The sequence below is a fragment of the Astyanax mexicanus genome, chromosome 13 (genome assembly GCF_023375975.1).
Source record: "Astyanax mexicanus isolate ESR-SI-001 chromosome 13, AstMex3_surface, whole genome shotgun sequence".
NCBI classification, from domain to species: Eukaryota; Metazoa; Chordata; class Actinopteri; order Characiformes; family Acestrorhamphidae; genus Astyanax; species Astyanax mexicanus.
Genome location: NC_064420.1, coordinates 33,880,525 through 33,898,325, shown reverse-complemented (window position 1 = coordinate 33,898,325; position 17,801 = coordinate 33,880,525). Strand labels below are relative to the sequence as shown.

Below are 17,801 nucleotides of genomic sequence, written 5' to 3'. Positions count from 1 at the left end.
TATTCATATTTTGGGTTAAAAGAATAGTAAGTAAATTTGTTTTCCTGTCTATTAATGCAGAAGATAAAATCTTTTTAGCTAATAATTTGCCAGGTTTACATACAGAGGTGCCCCCTAGCTTTTAGCGCTTATCTTCTGTGGTGTGCTACCAACAAATGTTTGTTGTTGATTTGACTGAGACTGATTAATGTGCTATTTTCCTGTAAATTGCAATTACTTTGAAAACATTAAATGACAAAAAAGGTCTGATAGGTGAAGTGCAGTAGAAAATCAGTGTAAATATGAGAAAATAAAAATACTATGTTTTTTATATTAGGAAAATATCGTGATATTTCGCTTTTTCTCAGTATCAGTCAGCACTGCAGGAGTGCTGAGCTCGGCAGCAGTAGTGGCTGTATAGTATAGAGACTCAGGATTATTTCTGCTGCTGCTGGTTCTTCTGGTTCTGCTGCTGGTTCTTAGGAACTGAAGTTCTCCAGCTGCTGTTTCCATTCAGAGGCCGGACCTCACACTCACATATCAAGATGGCGCAGCGGGAAGAGGCGGTGAGTGAGTTTGTTGCAGTAACTGATGTGGACGAGGAGAGGGCCCGGTTTTTCCTCGAGTCTGCCGGCTGGGATTTGCAGGTAAGCAGGGCGCCGGTGTTTAGTGGAGGTGCCGGGTGGGAGTGTGGGTGATACGCGGGGATTTCGGGCTGTGAGTCTGGGACTGTCACTGTGGAGTCTACGCTAACCGGGCTGGACTAGCCAGCACAGGCTAACCGAAAATGTGCAAGTCACTGTAACGGAAAGCCGCTTTCATTCGGGCTTTGTGTCTTTATTATGGAGCTGACTGAAGTGACACGCTGGGACAATAATGACCGTGTTCAAATGAGTGAATTCTGAGTAATGAGAGAAAGAGGAGATAAACAGCTAATGTAGCTAAACAAGTTTGACGCAGGTTAGCTAGCTAATCTCTAGCTAGATAACCTATAACTGGTTCTACACGACAGCACCTGCAGGTCTAGTTTCAGGTGCTAGGTGAGTTAGCTTAGCTACTAACTGTTCATTTCTAACTGTTTATTTCTTTTCCTTATTGTTTGTGGCTGTGAATTTTTAGACCAGCCAGAAGTTGCTTAAGAAGCTTCTTAATCACGTTTTCCGTCCAGTTTAGAAACAGCGCAGGGCTCACAGCTATTGTGGCGCACAGACACGATAACATAACTAACTAAAAGAGCTGCTGCAGCAGTTTTTAAGGTGGAGCGGAAAATGCGAATAAAGATAATCAATCTGATCCTTGTAGTGATAAACCAGAACAGGCCCGCTTACATTGTTTATAACAGCTCGTCCTAAAGCTAGTTTTCCTCTCTGTTTATCAGTGCTGCTCACTGTAGCGCTATTTGAGCATAGTCATTTTCATTAGCTAGGTTAGCTTGTTAAATATAACTGTATTGTTGTCAAAAATATATATTTTTTATTAGTAGTCAGCTTAATCCGTAGACACAGAGACAGTTAGCTAGAGTATAAATGGTGAAGTAAATTAGCTAACTTCCAAATTTCAAGTTGCAAATAGAAAGAGAAAAGGTAAGCGTGAAATATTAGAAAATATATCTTTGTCTGCCAATGACCACACAACATAAATAAATAAATATAATAGCTAATTTATACAATCTTTCCACTCAAATATCATTATTAATCATCTTTATGTCTCTTCAGTGGTTACTACAGAGAAAGTGGCAAATATCTTTTTCTATGTCATGCAAAATTGAATTTTAATAATGACAACTTTACACAAAAAATAAAAAAATCTTTCTATGGATGTCAGCATAAGAAGTTTTTATGTTTTATAAAGTCAATTTGGAGCATCTTTATTTTTCTATTCCTCGTGTAATTTTGACACAATATAACGAACAAGATTTAATATAATAGAAAAAGAATAACTGCTTGATTCAGCACAAATTGAGCTCCAATGTCTTTCCATGACAGAAACAATATGCAATAAACATTGACACAAATAATGCCACATTATAAACAAAAAGAGAAAAGCTGACAAAAATGCTAGTCCTCGTCAGCTCAGCTTCCAAAAGTAGTTAGAATTAGCATTATTTCACTTGCCTTCTACCAGTATTGAAGCTTTGGATATCAGCAGATCAGATTTTATTTTTTGTAACATAATCCTAATCTTAACAGTGAGCTGAACTTTTAGTTGAAGCCCATTTAGACTATCATGCTCAAGAAATTTAAAATCAGTAGTCTAGTACTCCACATGAAGTTGTCACAGCTAACTTTTCACTTGCTGTTTTCACCAAAATGTCAATGAGGTCCAGCCTTCTCTGCTGATGTGAACTTGGTGTAGACAGCCATCAATACCAGTGTGGCATCTCTGCTAGTAGTAGATCTGCAGTATTCATGTGTCACTGATATGTTGTTTTTATTTTTAGCTTGCTCTTGCCAGTTTCTTTGAGGATGGAGCAGAAGATGATATTGTTACTCTCCCTCAGTCAGAAAGTGGCTCAGTCTCTCGATCGACAGGCCCAAGGTAGGCTAACCAAAGACATACAGTACAGTGGCCACAGTTTTGTGTGTGTAATCTACTAATCTTTTAGTTGATTCTTGCTGGATGATATTGGATGCATATAAGAAGATTGCATAGTCATTTTGTCTTCCCACACAAGGACAGTTGGCTGATTTAATTATTTATTTTTTGCTTATTTAGTGAACACAGAGTGACTTCCTTCAGAGACTTGAGGCATGAAGATGAAGATGAGAGTGATGAGGAAGGGCAGAGGTCAGTATATGTCTAGTCATCGTAAAAAGTTCTTCCTCTTTTTAAGGCAGCCTAAAACTTTTCCAGTTCCAGTAAAAATGAGTAGATTCCACAGGACAGTTAAACTGCTGAATGGCCAAGTTGACATGGTCCATTATGGTCTATGTAAGCACATTCTGCTGGGGAAACCCTATGGGAATCTTTTATTGACACCCTGTGAATCACATCATTGGATCCCGGCCACTGCTGCTCTGTACTCTGCCAATACAGGTATTGACTTGGCCCACTCAGTGTTATCGACCTAATGTCAGCCTGTCTTCCCACAGGTTCTTTGCTGGGGGGTCAGAACGCAGTGGGCAGCAGATTGTTGGTCCTCCCAAGAAAAAGAGCACGAATGAGGTGGTTGAAGACTTGTTCAAGGGTGCTAAGGAGCATGGAGCCGTTCCAGTAGACAAAGCTGGCCGAGGCCCTGGAGAATCTAGCAAGTCTAAGGTATTACTTGCCAGCTGGCTGTAAATGTATACCAATTTAAATGGTGGTTAAATGGAGTGTTTTTTAATGCTGCAGTGGTCATCATTATGATCTGAGTTAATACAAGATTTTTAAAGCACTCTACATTTTACTTTTGGTTTCGTTTAAATTTTGATTCATAATTATTTTAATCTCACACCTGCTCTTCTTCTCTATAGCCATTTGTTGGCGGTGGTTATCGACTGGGTGCAGCACCAGAAGAAGAGTCTGCCTATGTAGCTGGAGAAAGGAGAACATCTGGTAGTTCACAAGATGTAAGTCAGCAGGTTCATGGTTAAACATTATTTGGAATGAGTCAAATCAATGCAACATTTGATGTACCTTAAGTGACCAGAGCTGTTATACAGGTGCATGTGGTGCTGAAGTTGTGGAAGACTGGATTTAGCCTTGATGATGGTGATCTGAGAAACTACAGTGATCCTGGGAATGCCCTGTTTCTGGAGTCCATCCGCAGGGGGTAGGTTCAGTATGAGCATAAGGGGCTGACTGAATCTTGTTTATTATTTGACTTATGCCTATTAAAATAGGGCATATTTTGTGGATTTTAAAAACTTTTTTATGCCCTATGACTATGGCTGGTATAATTTCTCATTTTATACAATAGATACAGCAACAGCTGATCTAATCTGAACACTTTTGTCCCTCAGGGAGATTCCTCTGGAGCTGAGGCAGCGCTCTCGTGGAGGGCAGGTGAATCTAGATATGGAGGATCATCGGGATGAGGACTTCTCCCGACCTAGGCCTGCTTTTAGGGCTTTTGGTGGAGAGGGTCAGAAACTTGGCAGGTGAGCAAATGTTGTGCTTTAACTGCAAATGTTAATACTCTAATCTGCAGTTAGGAATGTTATAGAGATGTCCCCGATCCGATCGTGTGAGCGGAATTCGGGGCTGATCCTGTATTTTTCAAAGGATCAGAATTGGGTGTGAAAGATTAGAATTACTCATGTATCTAAAACCTAACGTTACATTCTTTCTCCATTAGTTCACAAAAGACTCTGCTGCGATCTTAATTATGATTAGTCAAAGAATTGTTGTTGAATTCTTTTTTCTTTATTTAAGAAAAGTTGTCTATTTAAATGGCACTTATTTGTACGGCAATTTAGTACTTGTTTATTTTGTGTAAAAAACTGTAAGTTTTTATACCATTGTTTCAATTAAATAAAAAGAATATTTTTTAAAAACCTAAAGGGACAAACTTTTTTTTTTTTTTTTTTTTTTTTTTTTTTTTTTACTGCATTGCCAAAGTATCAGATCGGGACTCTTTATCAGCAGATCCTCAAAATCAAGTGAATCAAACTCTGGAGCAAAAATTGGATTGGGACGTCCCTAGAATGTGCACTTTTGTTGAGCAGAACTCATTAGTACTAATAAGGTGCTCATAAGCATTTATTTTACAAAACCCAGCAAGCTTAGCATTAACATATTAATGGAATTGGATATTACATTTTTAATTATTTATTTTTGAGTAGGTAACAGATTAAATGGTGTCTTACATTTTGAATGAGAAAATAAATCAAATTAAAACTTATTAATTTTTTTTTTTACAACATAGATCAGAAACATTTCCAACACAACTTTACATTTTTGTAGCTCATTGAATGATATTTTAGCTGTGTTCCAATACCAAGACTTTGCCTTGGCTACATGTCTGTTCTGCTACTTAATCGCAGGCTGTTTCCAACTGTAGGATCCCTGGTATACTTACTAGAAATGCAGCCAAAGTTCAGAGTGACTTAAAGGATACCACTGATTAATCTTTAAGTTATTGGTTAAGCACAATCCGCTGCTTGGGTACATTGCAAAATGAAAATGGCAAAGGAAATTGAGTAAAAATGTAGTAGATTTTTTTGATTCGCAAAAAAATAATTTACATTTGTTTCTATGAAGAAAAAAGTGTGTGAGTAATAGATTACTGAGAAGGGGTCTTTACATGACAGTAAGACCTACCTTGACTGTAGCCTAGGCATTTAAACATGCATCTAATGACTGGTGTGTGTGTGTTTGTGCTTCTTTTTTTTTGGATGCAGTTCCACAATTTAACCACAGTGGGGCATGCATTTTTCATCTACGTTTCTCCTACTAATATTCCTCCTCTTAATATACTTCTCAGTGCCACACCAGAGTTGGTATCTGCCCCGAGGATGGGTGCACAGGAGCAGGCAGCCTCTGAGGCCCAGGCCAGTGCTTCCATCAGCGTGGACGACTCACAGCCTGTTACCCAGATCCAAATCAGACTGGCTGACGGAGGCCGACTGGTGCAGAAGTTCAACCACACCCACAGGTGAGAAGCCATAATCATCAAAAAAAGAATGATTAAAACAGTTAGTAGATTATCTAGCATCTTAATTAATTTCATATCTTTCCCCCCTCAGGGTGTCAGATGTGCGCCAGTTTGTGGTGAGTGCTCGCCCGGCCATGGCTGCTGCGGAGTTTGTCCTCATGACGACCTTCCCCAACAAGGAGCTAACGGATGAGAGCCAGACACTGAAGGAGGCCAACCTGTTGAATGCTGTCATTGTTCAACGGTTAAAGTGATGGAGCCCCCTCTAGTGGCCTGGTTTTATCACGGCACTGTTGAGTTTCCTCCGCTTCAGGAAACGCATGGACTAAAGGACTTCTAATTCTTTAGCATTTTTTTTTCCTCTTCAGCAGTTTGTGTTGGTGGGTGACTCTGGATTAACAAAATGGAGTTGGGTGGGGGAGGGTAAACTAGGTTGTGTGAGATGTTCTAATGGAAGGAGAGAGTTTGCTGTTTGAACGTACTAGGCGAACGTTTATCCAAATTGAAAATAAAGAGCTTTCTAAAGAGTTTTGACAAGCTTTTACCTCTGTGTTTGTCAGACAGCTCAGCTGCTCTGTTTACCTTTTCATCTTCCTTTTTTTCTGTATCTTACTCATTCACTCTCATTAGAAACTCCACTCTCTCTCTTTCTCTCTCCATATTCTTTCTGTATCAATGCCAGTAGCCTTACATCCCAGCACCCAGTCTGATGGACCTTCATGTTCAACTGCAAATGTTGAAGATGCAAAAAGGTGAAATAGTCTTTTTTTTTCTAATATTTTTGTTCCCTTTTCTTTGAGGAAAAGTTGAGTTGTGTATTTTAACACTAAACTGGTTTACTTTTTGAAGTGATAGCTGTCACACCATATTGATTGTGTTGCCTGAATATATGCTAGTAAGATAACTAAATAGCTGGTTGTGAGATGACCACGTTCATATTTGGACTCATTTGCTGCTGGTTAACACACTGGCTGGCAGCCACCTTGTACTCTATGCAGCGACTTCTTGTACAACTGGAGACACTGCGCGGTTGTGTGGAGCTGTGGTAAACCTGTGATTAAAATCCCTCTGTCTATTGTTGTAGAGAACTTTCTTTTTGACACACCTCTACAGTATTGACACACGGTTTGGTTCGTTTCTAGGCGTGTAAACGCTCAGTAAGCAGTAATATGAAAGAGAAAGAGTGCTTGTTAGAATGTCAGGACTGGTTTGCTTTCGCAGTGGTTTATTCGTCTGTGCTTTCAGCAATATCATGCATATTAGACAACGTGATGGAAGTTATTAGCGCAGAACCGCGAGTCATGAGTTTATCATGCCTCACAAGGTCACCAACAGTCAGCTTTTAACTTCATTTCTCTGCTTACTGTAGCCTACCAGCCGATTGTGCAGCTTGAACTGTTCACTGAGATCAGTGGATGTATATGTAGGATTTTCTTCTCTAACTTATTGGACAATAAGGATCAATATTATTACTTTTAGCCGGTAGATTAAAATTTTTAAGCTTTTGTTTTTAAAATATTGCTTATGTTTTTTTATTTATAGGCAGGTCAAAAACTGTCGTTAGTAGTTGTCATCTAATGCTAATTACAGTGTATAATATACTGACATGCTAAAAGTTATGGGTATCTGTATGTAAATTTATCATGAGGTGTTGTTACCTCGGATTTATCTTAGTTTCCGAGAAGCCTGATGGTGTCTTTCAAATTCCAGTTCTAAAGTTGTGCAGGAATTTAACTTCCTTGAGCCAAAATTTTACATGTATCAGGAACAGTGTAGTCCGTGTTAATCATCGTGACCAGCGGCATCTGGCTAGAATTGTCTGTGCAAACAGAAAATGTAAATTCTATGATCGGCAGCCAGTGGTATTGGAAACATTGCATCAGTAGATGGTATAATTGATTCCTTTAAATGTCAAATTTTGAAAGCAATTGACATTAAAATATTTTTGGGTTAGTAGAGCAATTTCTAAATGATCTAAAATGTTTTTAGAACATTTTTAAACATTTTGAAATGGATGAAATGTCACTTGCATCAGTGTTTTCTCTTTTAGGCTAATGCTTTTAACTTTTAACATTTCCATAATGTTAGTATTCCTCTAGCAGGGAAACAATGTGATGCAAACCATTATTAAGTCACACGTTTTCATTACGTTCCTGGACCATTATTTCTGTAACTACAGGCTAAACTTCCTGAAATTTTTCCGAACATGGAAAATCGCTGAAATAACATCCACAATAAACTTTAAAAACACCACATTTGTGGAAATGGAGGTCTGTTAATACTTTGATATAAGTATTTTCCCTAGTGACATCATGGGAGAGAGTGTCTCAATCATTTTACAAGTTTTATTCATAAAAATACAGAATCTTCATACTAACAAACATAAAGATTAATATCAAAGTTTATAAAAGAAATACAAATAAATGTTTGTATGTATGTATGTGAGAATATTGTTTCTCTTAGAATGTCTTTTGATTCAGGAGAAAATGTAAATATAGGCCTTAAATACTGGCTGTGTGAAAATTTGATATAATCAAGCTTATATACAGTATAAATATATACAGTGAAACAGTTTTTAATAAACTTTTCCTTTGCAGGTTCAAACCAACTTCAGCTACTCCCTTTTGCGCAAATGGATGTACATGATTCCACTCCATATTAGCAGAGGCACACACACCCATGCTAAAAAGAAACAGAAACCAAAGTATCCCGTGTTTAATTCTCTGGAGTCCTCAAGGATTTCTTTGTTGTGCAGTGTGTAGATGAGCGCTGCTGTAAAGGTTGTCACACCTAAAAGGCAGATGGAGAGAGTTATCATTACAGCACTATAAACATATACAGTGAGTCCAAGAAGTATTTGATCCCTTGCTGATTTTCTTTGTTTGCCCACTAATAAAGACACTATCCTTCTGCACTTTTAATGGTAGATATATTCTAACATGGAGAGACAGAATATCAAGACAAAAATCCAGAATATAATTTTAAAGAATATATTTTAATTAATTTGTATTTCAATGAGGAAAATAAGTATTTGATCCCTCTTGCCAAACACACTCAATACTTAGTGGCAAAGCCTTTGTTTGCAAGCACAGCGGTGAGACGTTTGTTGTAGTTAACCACAAGTTTAGCACACACACCAGGGGGAATTTTGGCCCACTCTTCTTTGCAGATCCTCTCTAAATCATGAAGGTTGGTGGGCTGTCGCTTGGCAACTCTGACCTTCAGCTCCCTCCATAGATTTTCGATCGGATTGAGGTCTGGCGACTGGCTGGGCCACTCCATGACCTTAATGTGATTTTTCTTGAGCCAATCCTTTGTTGCCTTTGCTGTATGTTTAGAGTCGTTATCACGTTGGAAGACCCAACCACGGCCCATTTTCAGATCCCTGGCAGAGCGGAGGAGGTTGTCCCTCAGGATTGTGCGGTACATGGCTCCATCCATCTTCCCAGTGATGCGGTGAAGTAGCCCTGTACCCTTGGGAGAGAAACACCCCCAAAACATTATGCTTCCACCTCCATGCTTGACGGTGGGCACAGTGTTCTTGGGGTCATAGGCAGCATTTTTCTTCCTCCACACATGGCGGGTGGAGTTGAGGCCAAAAAGTTCAATTTTGGTCTCGTCTGACCACAAAACCTTCTCCCAATAACTTGGTTCATCTTTCAAATGATCATTGGCATACTTGAGGCGCGCCTCCACATGTGCTCTCTTCAGCAGGGGTACCTTTCGGGCACTGCAGGATGTGAATCCATTGTTGCGCAAAGTGTTGCCAATTGTTTCCTTGCAAACTGTGGTCCCAGCTGCCTTCAGGTCATTTGCTAACTCCTGCCGAGTGGTTGCAGGACGATTTCTGACCGTTCTCAGCATCATTGCCACCCCACGAGGCGAAATCTTCTTTGGAGCACCGGGCCGAGGTCTGTTGATTGTCATGTTATACTCTTTAAACTTTCTGATAATTGCACCAATAGTTGTTACTTTCACATCCAACACCTTACTAATCTTTTTGTAGCCCATTCCAGCTTTGTGAAGGTCAACAATTCTGACTCTGAGGTCCTGTGACAGCTCTTTGGTTTTACCCATGTTGGAGACTTGAAATCTGTGTGATCTGTCTGATTCTGTGGACAGGTGTTTTTCACACAAGTGATTAGTGAGAACAGGTGGCTTCAGGTCAGGTAACAAGTTGATTGGGAGTGTCTAACTGGTCTGTAAAAGCCAGAACTGCTAATGAATACTAAGGGATCAAATACTTATTTCACTCCATGAAATACAAATCAATTAATATATATTCCTTAGATTTATTTTCTGGATTTTCTTTTTAATATTCTGTCTCTCCATGTAAGAATACATCTACCATTAAAAGTATAGAATGATCATGTCTTTATTAGTGGGCCAACGAAGAAAATCAGCAAGGGATCAAATACTTCTTGGACTCACTGTAAGAGGCCAACACTTGGTTATTACATTTCTTGATAAAGATGGTGGATTGTGACAATACTACAGGCACTAGGTTCATACTACAAATGTAGCCCTTTCCATTGTTTTTTTTATGGGATTGCACTTCAGCTAATTACCAGGAAAACTTTAGAATTTCTTTAAAGTGGAAAAAATACAATTTTACAATTCTTTTAGTTGGTGTTTCTCAGCTATTGATATTTATTTATTGGATCAGGCACAGTAGTGCTGCTGGAGTTTTTAAACACTTTGTTCACTCACTGGTCACTCTATTAGACACTGAATAATAGCGGCTCTGTGGTGATCCTGTGTGGTCCTGACCATGCAGAAAAACAGGTACAGGACTACAATTTGTAATTATAGAACTACAAAGTTTCATATATGTATGCTCACTTGAGTTGAATTATTGATAATGGTTGTAGAAACAAGGAGCTGGTAATAATGTAATGCTTACGGGTGTAAACATATTTGTCAAAATTGCATGTACTGTAATTTGACATAGGGTGCCAAAACATTTGTACGTCACTTTATATACACTAGAGCAACTTTTCATTTTCCAGCAGGACTTGGCACACTGCCCACACTGCAAGAAGTACCAACTGGTCAATTGGTTACATTTTCTGAGACACTTGATTTTTGGGTTTTCATTGTCTGTAAGCCATAATGTTTTATTTTTTGCTATATATAGGTATATGTTTGGGTAAAATTAATATTGTTTTTTTAATCTATAAACTACTACTAAGCCATAATGTTTTATTTTTTGCTATATATAGGTATATGTTTGGGTTAAATTAATTTTGTTTTTTTATTCTATAAACTACGGACAACATTTCTCCCAAATTCCAAATAAAAATATTGTCATTTAGAGCATTTATTTGTAGAAAATGAGAAATGGCTGAAATAACAAAAAAAAAAAGATGCAGAGCTTTCCGGCATTAAATATTTCAAAGAAAACAAGTTCATATTCATAAAGATTCAGAAATCAGTATTTGGTGGAATAATCCTGGTTTTAAGTCACAGTTTTCATGTATCTTGGCATGTTCTCCTCCACCAGTCTTACACACTGCTTTTGGATAACTTTATGGCACTCCTGGTGCAAAAATTCAAGCAGTTCAGCTTGGTTTGATGGCTTGTGATCATCCATTTTCCTCTTGAGGTTTTCAATTTGGTAAAATCAAAGAAATAATTTTTAAGTGGTCTCTTATTTTTTTTCCAGAGCTGTTTATATCCGATGCATACTTAAGTAGAAATAAAAGCAACATTTTAAAACACAATTCAGTTTTACCTGCGAATGCTTGGCAGACGCCAGTGAGGTAGAAGAGTCCTCCTTTAGACATGGTGAAAAGCTGCCCGAGGAAAATGAGGAATGATATGCAGGAAAAGACCACTGAGAGGACCATCAGAACCTGGACAGCTTGGAGCCACTCTTAGAACATAAACAGGAACAACAATTTCACTTTAAATAGCCAGCTGGCAGAGAGAAATGAGCCCATGTGACCTTGGTGAATGACAAAAAAAAAAAAAAAGATAAAACATGCCACTGAGCTAAGCTATTGCATATTAAAAACCAGGGCTAAACATCTGACAGGATGTTAAATGATATATATATATATATATATATATATATATATATATATATATATATATATATATATATATAAATAGTTATTTGATTATTGAAGCACACATCTTAAATTATTTCACATAATTATTTGAATGAAGCTGTATTTGAAAGTTCTGACATATCAGTAGGGATGTGACATATTGTATTGTATGCAATAATATCGCCAACATTTTTGAATGTTGTGAACAATATTATACCCTGAATCATATCATATCGTATGCAATAATAAAATTTCATTTTTATTTTGTCACAGTAGTGTATTCTTGAATTTTTTTTTTATTCAGTGTTTTTATGTGTTTTTATGATGGAAATACCACGAAATATTGCCCACCCCTACAGATCAGTATAGTTGAACATTTTAAAAACAGGAATTTTGAACAAATTGCTTTATAATTCTTACCTGTTTCTTTTGAGGATTCACACGACCATGCCTCTTTCTCATTGTCAAATCTGCAGTTGTACCAGAGGTCTGAGCTCTCTGTGCTGCTCCACACCCACCAGGACTGATTCAGGTACAAAGGGAACCAAGAGAAGACAGGTGTAAACAAGGTTTACAGAATGTATAAATCACTGTATTTATGGAATGAAAGTAAACAGTTAAGCTTTTTCAGTTACATGTACTCAAGTATTATTCTGATGGATTTTTACTTTATTATAGAATTAAGAATAATAACAATACACATTTTCAGTTAAACTTAAGATGTAGAAACATTTTATAAACTATCAGTAAAGAACCATCTGCAAGTGGTTTGAATCTGAAGTGCTTTAAGAACCTTCTCCATGGTGGCAATGAAAAGGACAGCCAGTGTGATGAGATGAAGCAGGGTCACGAACATCAGCAGGTAGGCCATAGTGCTGGACAGTCCCTCTGACTTCTGACTGGAAACAAACCTACAACAGCAAATTAATCTATTTAGAGCTGCATTTCTACTAGAAAGCCCAACAAATAAGGAGTGTGGCGGTAATGAAAAGGCATAGTTCACTACGTGTAAGGTACAATGTAACCCAGCATGAACCAACACTAACTGACCCAGGTTTAATGAAAGTGGTGCAAGTTACAGTTTGTTTCCTCTGGTTGTCATATAGCTGAACTGTAGTTAATACAGCCTGTAGTTTGTAATGTTAAACCCAGAATATCTGTGAAATGTTTGTTTACACCCTAAAACTACACTCTAACCCAGCCATTTAAAATTCAAAAGAAGAAACAGTGAGATATAAGGAATAAATGGGGATTAAAACAAGTGTACAGCTCATACTTTCCACATGAGATAAATAAAAAAGGAGGGACAAACAAGACTACAGTTAACATAGCAATACTCCTAATTCATGATAGTCCCCACTATTCTTTCAATACTATTCAAATCTAACCGTTTTAAACAATTCACAAGTTTTTCCAGGCAAAACACGTGCTTGTGAAATTACCGTATTTACCCTAAAACAGTGCCCCTCATAATTTACGATGGTTTGGAACAAACACAAACATAATTACACCCCTATTTATAAGTACTTACACATTATATTGCTGTCAATAACAGGTTTAATTCATATATTTGTACTGTAAAATAATTTATCTGAAAAAAGCTAATTAAAACAAAGTTAACGAGGGAAACTGTAAAAGTAAGGATACATTGTGCACATTTAAGAATAAGATTACGAATGTCAGTATATTATTTTGGTAATGTAACTATTAATAATCCATCATTTTAAACTAAGATATGCACCAACCAGCAGCAGAAACTGTGCCACCAACAGGCCTCCTGCAGTGCTGGGTAAACTGCAGCTGGCTCCACGCCGGCGGCGAGCACTGACGGCAATCCTTTAAATGCCATGAAGTCTCTGGAGATTCTGGGGTGTGCTGCCTCCCATAATAATCAGAGGGTGGGATTTAATCAGTACAGTTAATCAAAATCACATTATTGCCCACACGACCGCTTCAGCTGGTACATCAGATACCAACAAGGAGGGTTCAGCCTTCCCAGAGCAATCATGTTAAAGCAAAAGCACAGACGCTGAGTAATGCCAGAAATCTTTTACAAGATTAACTCAGATCATAATGGCATATTTAAAATATTCCAAGTATTGTGTGAGTAAATATATAAACTGTAAATTGATCCCTTTCAACAAGAAAAAACTTTTTCTGCCTTTCTTACTTATAATTTTACTTTTTGTAAGTTTTTCATTTTACATGCCTTAAACATTTAAGAAATGCAAAGTCTAAATAAAGCACATTTTAGTTTTTAATATTAAAGAAAATGGAGATATTGTATAATATTTTTTTTTTTCAATGGAAGGGTTCAGTCTTAATGTAAAATATTTATTTACATAAATTATTTGAAACAGTCACATCAGACAAAGGTGTTTATGGCCAATTCTTGAGAACATTTTCACAATACACAGTATTTTATAAAAGACGCTTCGTTTTGGGGGTTGGGAGATTAGTAGTGCCACATTAAAATGGCTACAGTAAGGTTAGCTCAGTATTCAGTGAAACTGAATAGTAAACTGCACAAATTATGCTTTGTTTTTAATAAACACAAAGTTGTTCTTTACATACTAACAGAACAAAAATACCCAAAAAGACATTCTGTGACGTAATTAGTGCCCTTAACATAGTGCCACTACATAGGCCTTGCATCATTCTTCACCCCCCTATTGTCATATACATTATGTTTTCATAAGGACTCGGCTTAATTCCTGTCTAGGAAACCAGCCCTAAATATATTAGTATGTGTGTATTAGTATAACAAAATGACATATTGAAGAATCTATCCTAAGAAAGCTCTACCAGAATCACAAATTAGCTGTAACTTAATAAGACATGAATAAAAAGAAACTTTTCCTTACCTTAAACAACTCCACTCAATCAATGAAAAAATCAAATAACGTGTCTTCAGTTATACTCCTGTGTGAATCCCTCAGTCTCCTTCACTCATACTTCACTCCTCCTTTTCCCTTTTATTTCTAAATTTCCAGTAGGTTGAAGGGCTGTTTTCTTCAGAAGGTTTTTTTTTTCTTAACCGTCTAAATGGCTGTTTCCTTTTGCGTGAACAACACTCCCTTTGCTCTCTTCTCTTTTGCACTCCCCCACGTCTGCACTAGGCCCACCCATCTGGATGAAAACACATGAGAGCATCTACACACACGTCGCTTTTGACCCCACCAGATCTTCTTGACCCGTAATATCGCTGTGGGATCTTTGCCTTGTGAATGGAGCGCAGAGCCAGGGGGGGTTGGTTTCTCTGTATAAAATGGTTATAATTGAATAGGGAGGGAGTAAACACCTTAATGAGGAAAATTACATTAACTACAGTGCGTGTTTATTTGTACTGGCATGCAGTGGGAAGTAGCATGTGCTTTACAGTAAGATTCAGGGTAATTACTGGAGGGCCCAGAATTTATCCGGAGAATTTGTTTAATCTGTATACAGGGTCTGGGATAAAAAACAACTATTTAGAATACACATTTGGAATATAACCATCTAAAGAGAAACCATCTAAATTCTGGCAAAATTAAATATCTGGAATAAAAAACAAGTTATTCAGAGTGGTTTAAGAGAGGGTACTGTAGAGAAACTGTCTCATGATGTCTACAACACAAATACAGCCACTGTATTTACTAATTATTTATTTTGCTGGTATAGGTCAACATTTTTTTGCAAATCTGTGATCAACAATAACTCAAACAATAGGCAGTACCCTGTGTTGTAGCTTATGATGTAGTGTAGTGTAATGTTTCCTATAAGCAGTCCAGTAAAAATGGAAAAAGGCTTTGCAACAAAGATTTTTGCAACAAACTTCTATAAATAAATGTATTTATAAATATCTAGCAGGTTTAACATCTGGAACAGCCTACTACAACTTTAAATCCAATGATAATCTTTTGTAAGAAAATAGAGAGTAAATTGGTTTATTTTTTTTTATCTTGGAATGAATTATGCCAATATTTTGGAGACTTTTGCAGTCAGTCATGGAATAGTTCTAAGCAAAAGACACTTAATTCTCATATTAAAAGCTGACTCAGACGCAGACAGTATGCAGACCTGTTTACCCATTTTCTCCCCCAATTTACAAGGCCAATTACACAACCAACTCATTATGACTAATAAGGCCAATTGAACTCTCTCAGGGCTCCGTCAGCTGATGGCAAGCTACATGAACAGGATTCGAACCAGCGACCTCTCGATCATAGTTGCAGTGCCAAAACTACCTTGTGGCCACACCTTAACGGCTATGAATGAATTAACTTGTTTCCGTGTTTTAATAAGTCGTGGCCATGCCTAAATTATCTTGTTTCCGCAAATTAGATTCTCATTCCCACACCTTAATAGGTCTTAATAGGTTTATTTATTTATTATAACACAATGTCACCCTATGGCACATGTGTCAAACACAAGGCCCGCGGGCCAAATGTGGCCCGCCACGTCCTTTTATGTGGCCCGCGAGAGCTTGTAAAATCTTAGTGTCTATAATAAATAGGTCAGAAGCGTGCTTTGACCAAAAACTACATTTCCCACAATGCTTGTCGATTGTGTTACCCGCGAAGTTACGGCTTACTGCCGCTACAGGGCAGTGTAGTCATTGATGTGGAAACCCTGCCGGAGGGAAGGCGTAACTTCGCGGGTGGAATTGAGACATACAAATGTTTATCCCATAATGTCCAGAAAAAGAAAAGTTGATGCAGACGGACGGCTGTGCTTCAAGGCGAAAGACCGGTATGCTTTTTGTGTTACTGACCAAAATAAATGCTTTTTATGAGAGATATAAGTTGTGTGTAAATAGTCACACTTTCACCGCAGCAAAGGACGAGGACGTGAATCACTTATCTAACCAGCCTTTACTGATTTCTGCCCCCAATAACCCTTTCAATAACCTCCAATAGCCTTTAATAGTCTTCAGTAGCCTTCAACAGTCTAACCTTACAGCCGTGCTGTGTCCACTAAACTCCGTAGTTATAAACATCATGAGGTTAGCAGCGCGCTAACTGACCTGTTTATAATGTAATCCGAGCAGTGACTCCGGGACGGCTGCTCTAAACTGCTGCTGTTAGCTGCTTGGGCTGAAAGATGAACTGTAGAGAGCTGTATTATCCGTTTAGTGGGGTTAAAACCTTTATTTCCTATACAGAAGAACTTAAAAATTTTAAAAACGTTCCAGACTGGCTGAGCTGAGCCCTGTAGCCCGTGGCTGGGCTGTAGCTCTGACTAAGTAAAGACTGCGGGCTTGTGCTGCTGCAGCTCCGACTAGTGGTTGGATGAGGAACTGCTAAATCTGAGGAAATGCTAAATCTGTCACATGTCCTTAGCAGCTCACAATTTTTGATTTTATGTTTATTAAGCCTCTTTTCAGTATCAAACGTTTTGATCAAAGTTAATATAACTTGTATTTGATGTCATTTCTATTCACTTGAATAGTTTGGTTCTTGATTGATGGAGTTTTTGGATTTCATACCATGACAAATTAAAAGGATTTATGTTAATAGAGCAACAAGCAAACATTTTTTCCATGCAACTGTAATATTTGATTGAATATAGTTATTTAACATTAAGGAGTAATTACATTCATTTTATATTACATTTGGTTACATTTTATTACATTTATAAGTTACATCTGGCCCTCAGAGGACAGCCATGTGCTAATGTGGCCCTCGGCCAAAATGAGTTTGACACCCCTGCCCTATGGGCTCTGTAGTTTCGTTAGGGGAAGTTAGGAAACCTAAAGGAGGGAAATAAGGAGTTGCGAGAGGAGCACTTTCAGAATGTTTACACACTTTTTAAGATGTTTTAAGATGCATGAAAACTGTGATTAAAAAACAGGGTTATCCCACCAAAGATTGATTTCTGAACTCTTTAAACTATGAATATAAACTTGTTTTCTTGGCATTATTAGAGGTCTGAAAGTTCTGCATCTTTTTTGTTATTCCAGACATTTCTTGTTGTCTGCAAATAATTGCTCTAAATGACAATATTTATTTACCTATAAATATCAAAATCAGAGCTGTATTTTCCTCAATATAACTAATGGTTCCTTCAGTTAAGAGGGGGCATTGTAGTTAATCTGATATTATTAGTATTTTACATTTACCCGACAGAAGTGGCGAAGTGGGCTGTTTTTAGGGTCCCGTTGGAAATTAATAGATGTTTCTGGAGCTGCTGTTTAGATTCAGTGAGTGCAG

The 17,801-nt window shown here is 37.6% G+C and overlaps 2 protein-coding genes across 3 annotated transcripts; one reads left to right on the top strand and one right to left on the bottom strand.

Annotated features, from left to right (window-relative positions):
* Positions 1 to 471: 471 nt before the first annotated feature.
* On the top strand, positions 472 to 6,637 carry nsfl1c (NSFL1 (p97) cofactor (p47)). The gene is made up of 9 exons (XM_007249928.4): positions 472 to 626; positions 2,420 to 2,517; positions 2,695 to 2,766; positions 3,072 to 3,237; positions 3,435 to 3,530; positions 3,624 to 3,733; positions 3,924 to 4,061; positions 5,387 to 5,557; positions 5,649 to 6,637. The coding sequence occupies exons 1-9, from the start codon at positions 525 to 527 to the stop codon at positions 5,809 to 5,811; spliced, it is 1,116 nt and encodes a 371-aa protein (XP_007249990.1). The 5' UTR covers positions 472 to 524; the 3' UTR covers positions 5,812 to 6,637.
* Positions 6,638 to 7,888: 1,251 nt separating this feature from the next.
* On the bottom strand, positions 7,889 to 17,796 carry emp3b (epithelial membrane protein 3b). Of its 2 annotated transcripts, none has more exons than XM_022677382.2 (5): positions 17,711 to 17,796; positions 12,404 to 12,521; positions 12,031 to 12,133; positions 11,292 to 11,432; positions 7,889 to 8,347 (listed from the first exon to the last, which is right to left on the bottom strand). In XM_022677382.2, exons 2-5 carry the CDS (start codon positions 12,479 to 12,481, stop codon positions 8,172 to 8,174), a joined length of 498 nt encoding a protein of 165 aa, XP_022533103.2. In that variant the 5' UTR covers positions 12,482 to 12,521; positions 17,711 to 17,796; the 3' UTR covers positions 7,889 to 8,171. The 2 variants fall into 2 exon arrangements, with proteins under 2 accessions (XP_022533103.2, XP_007249992.3); XM_007249930.4 differs by lacking the exon at positions 17,711 to 17,796 and adding an exon at positions 14,475 to 15,249.
* Positions 17,797 to 17,801: the final 5 nt, after the last annotated feature.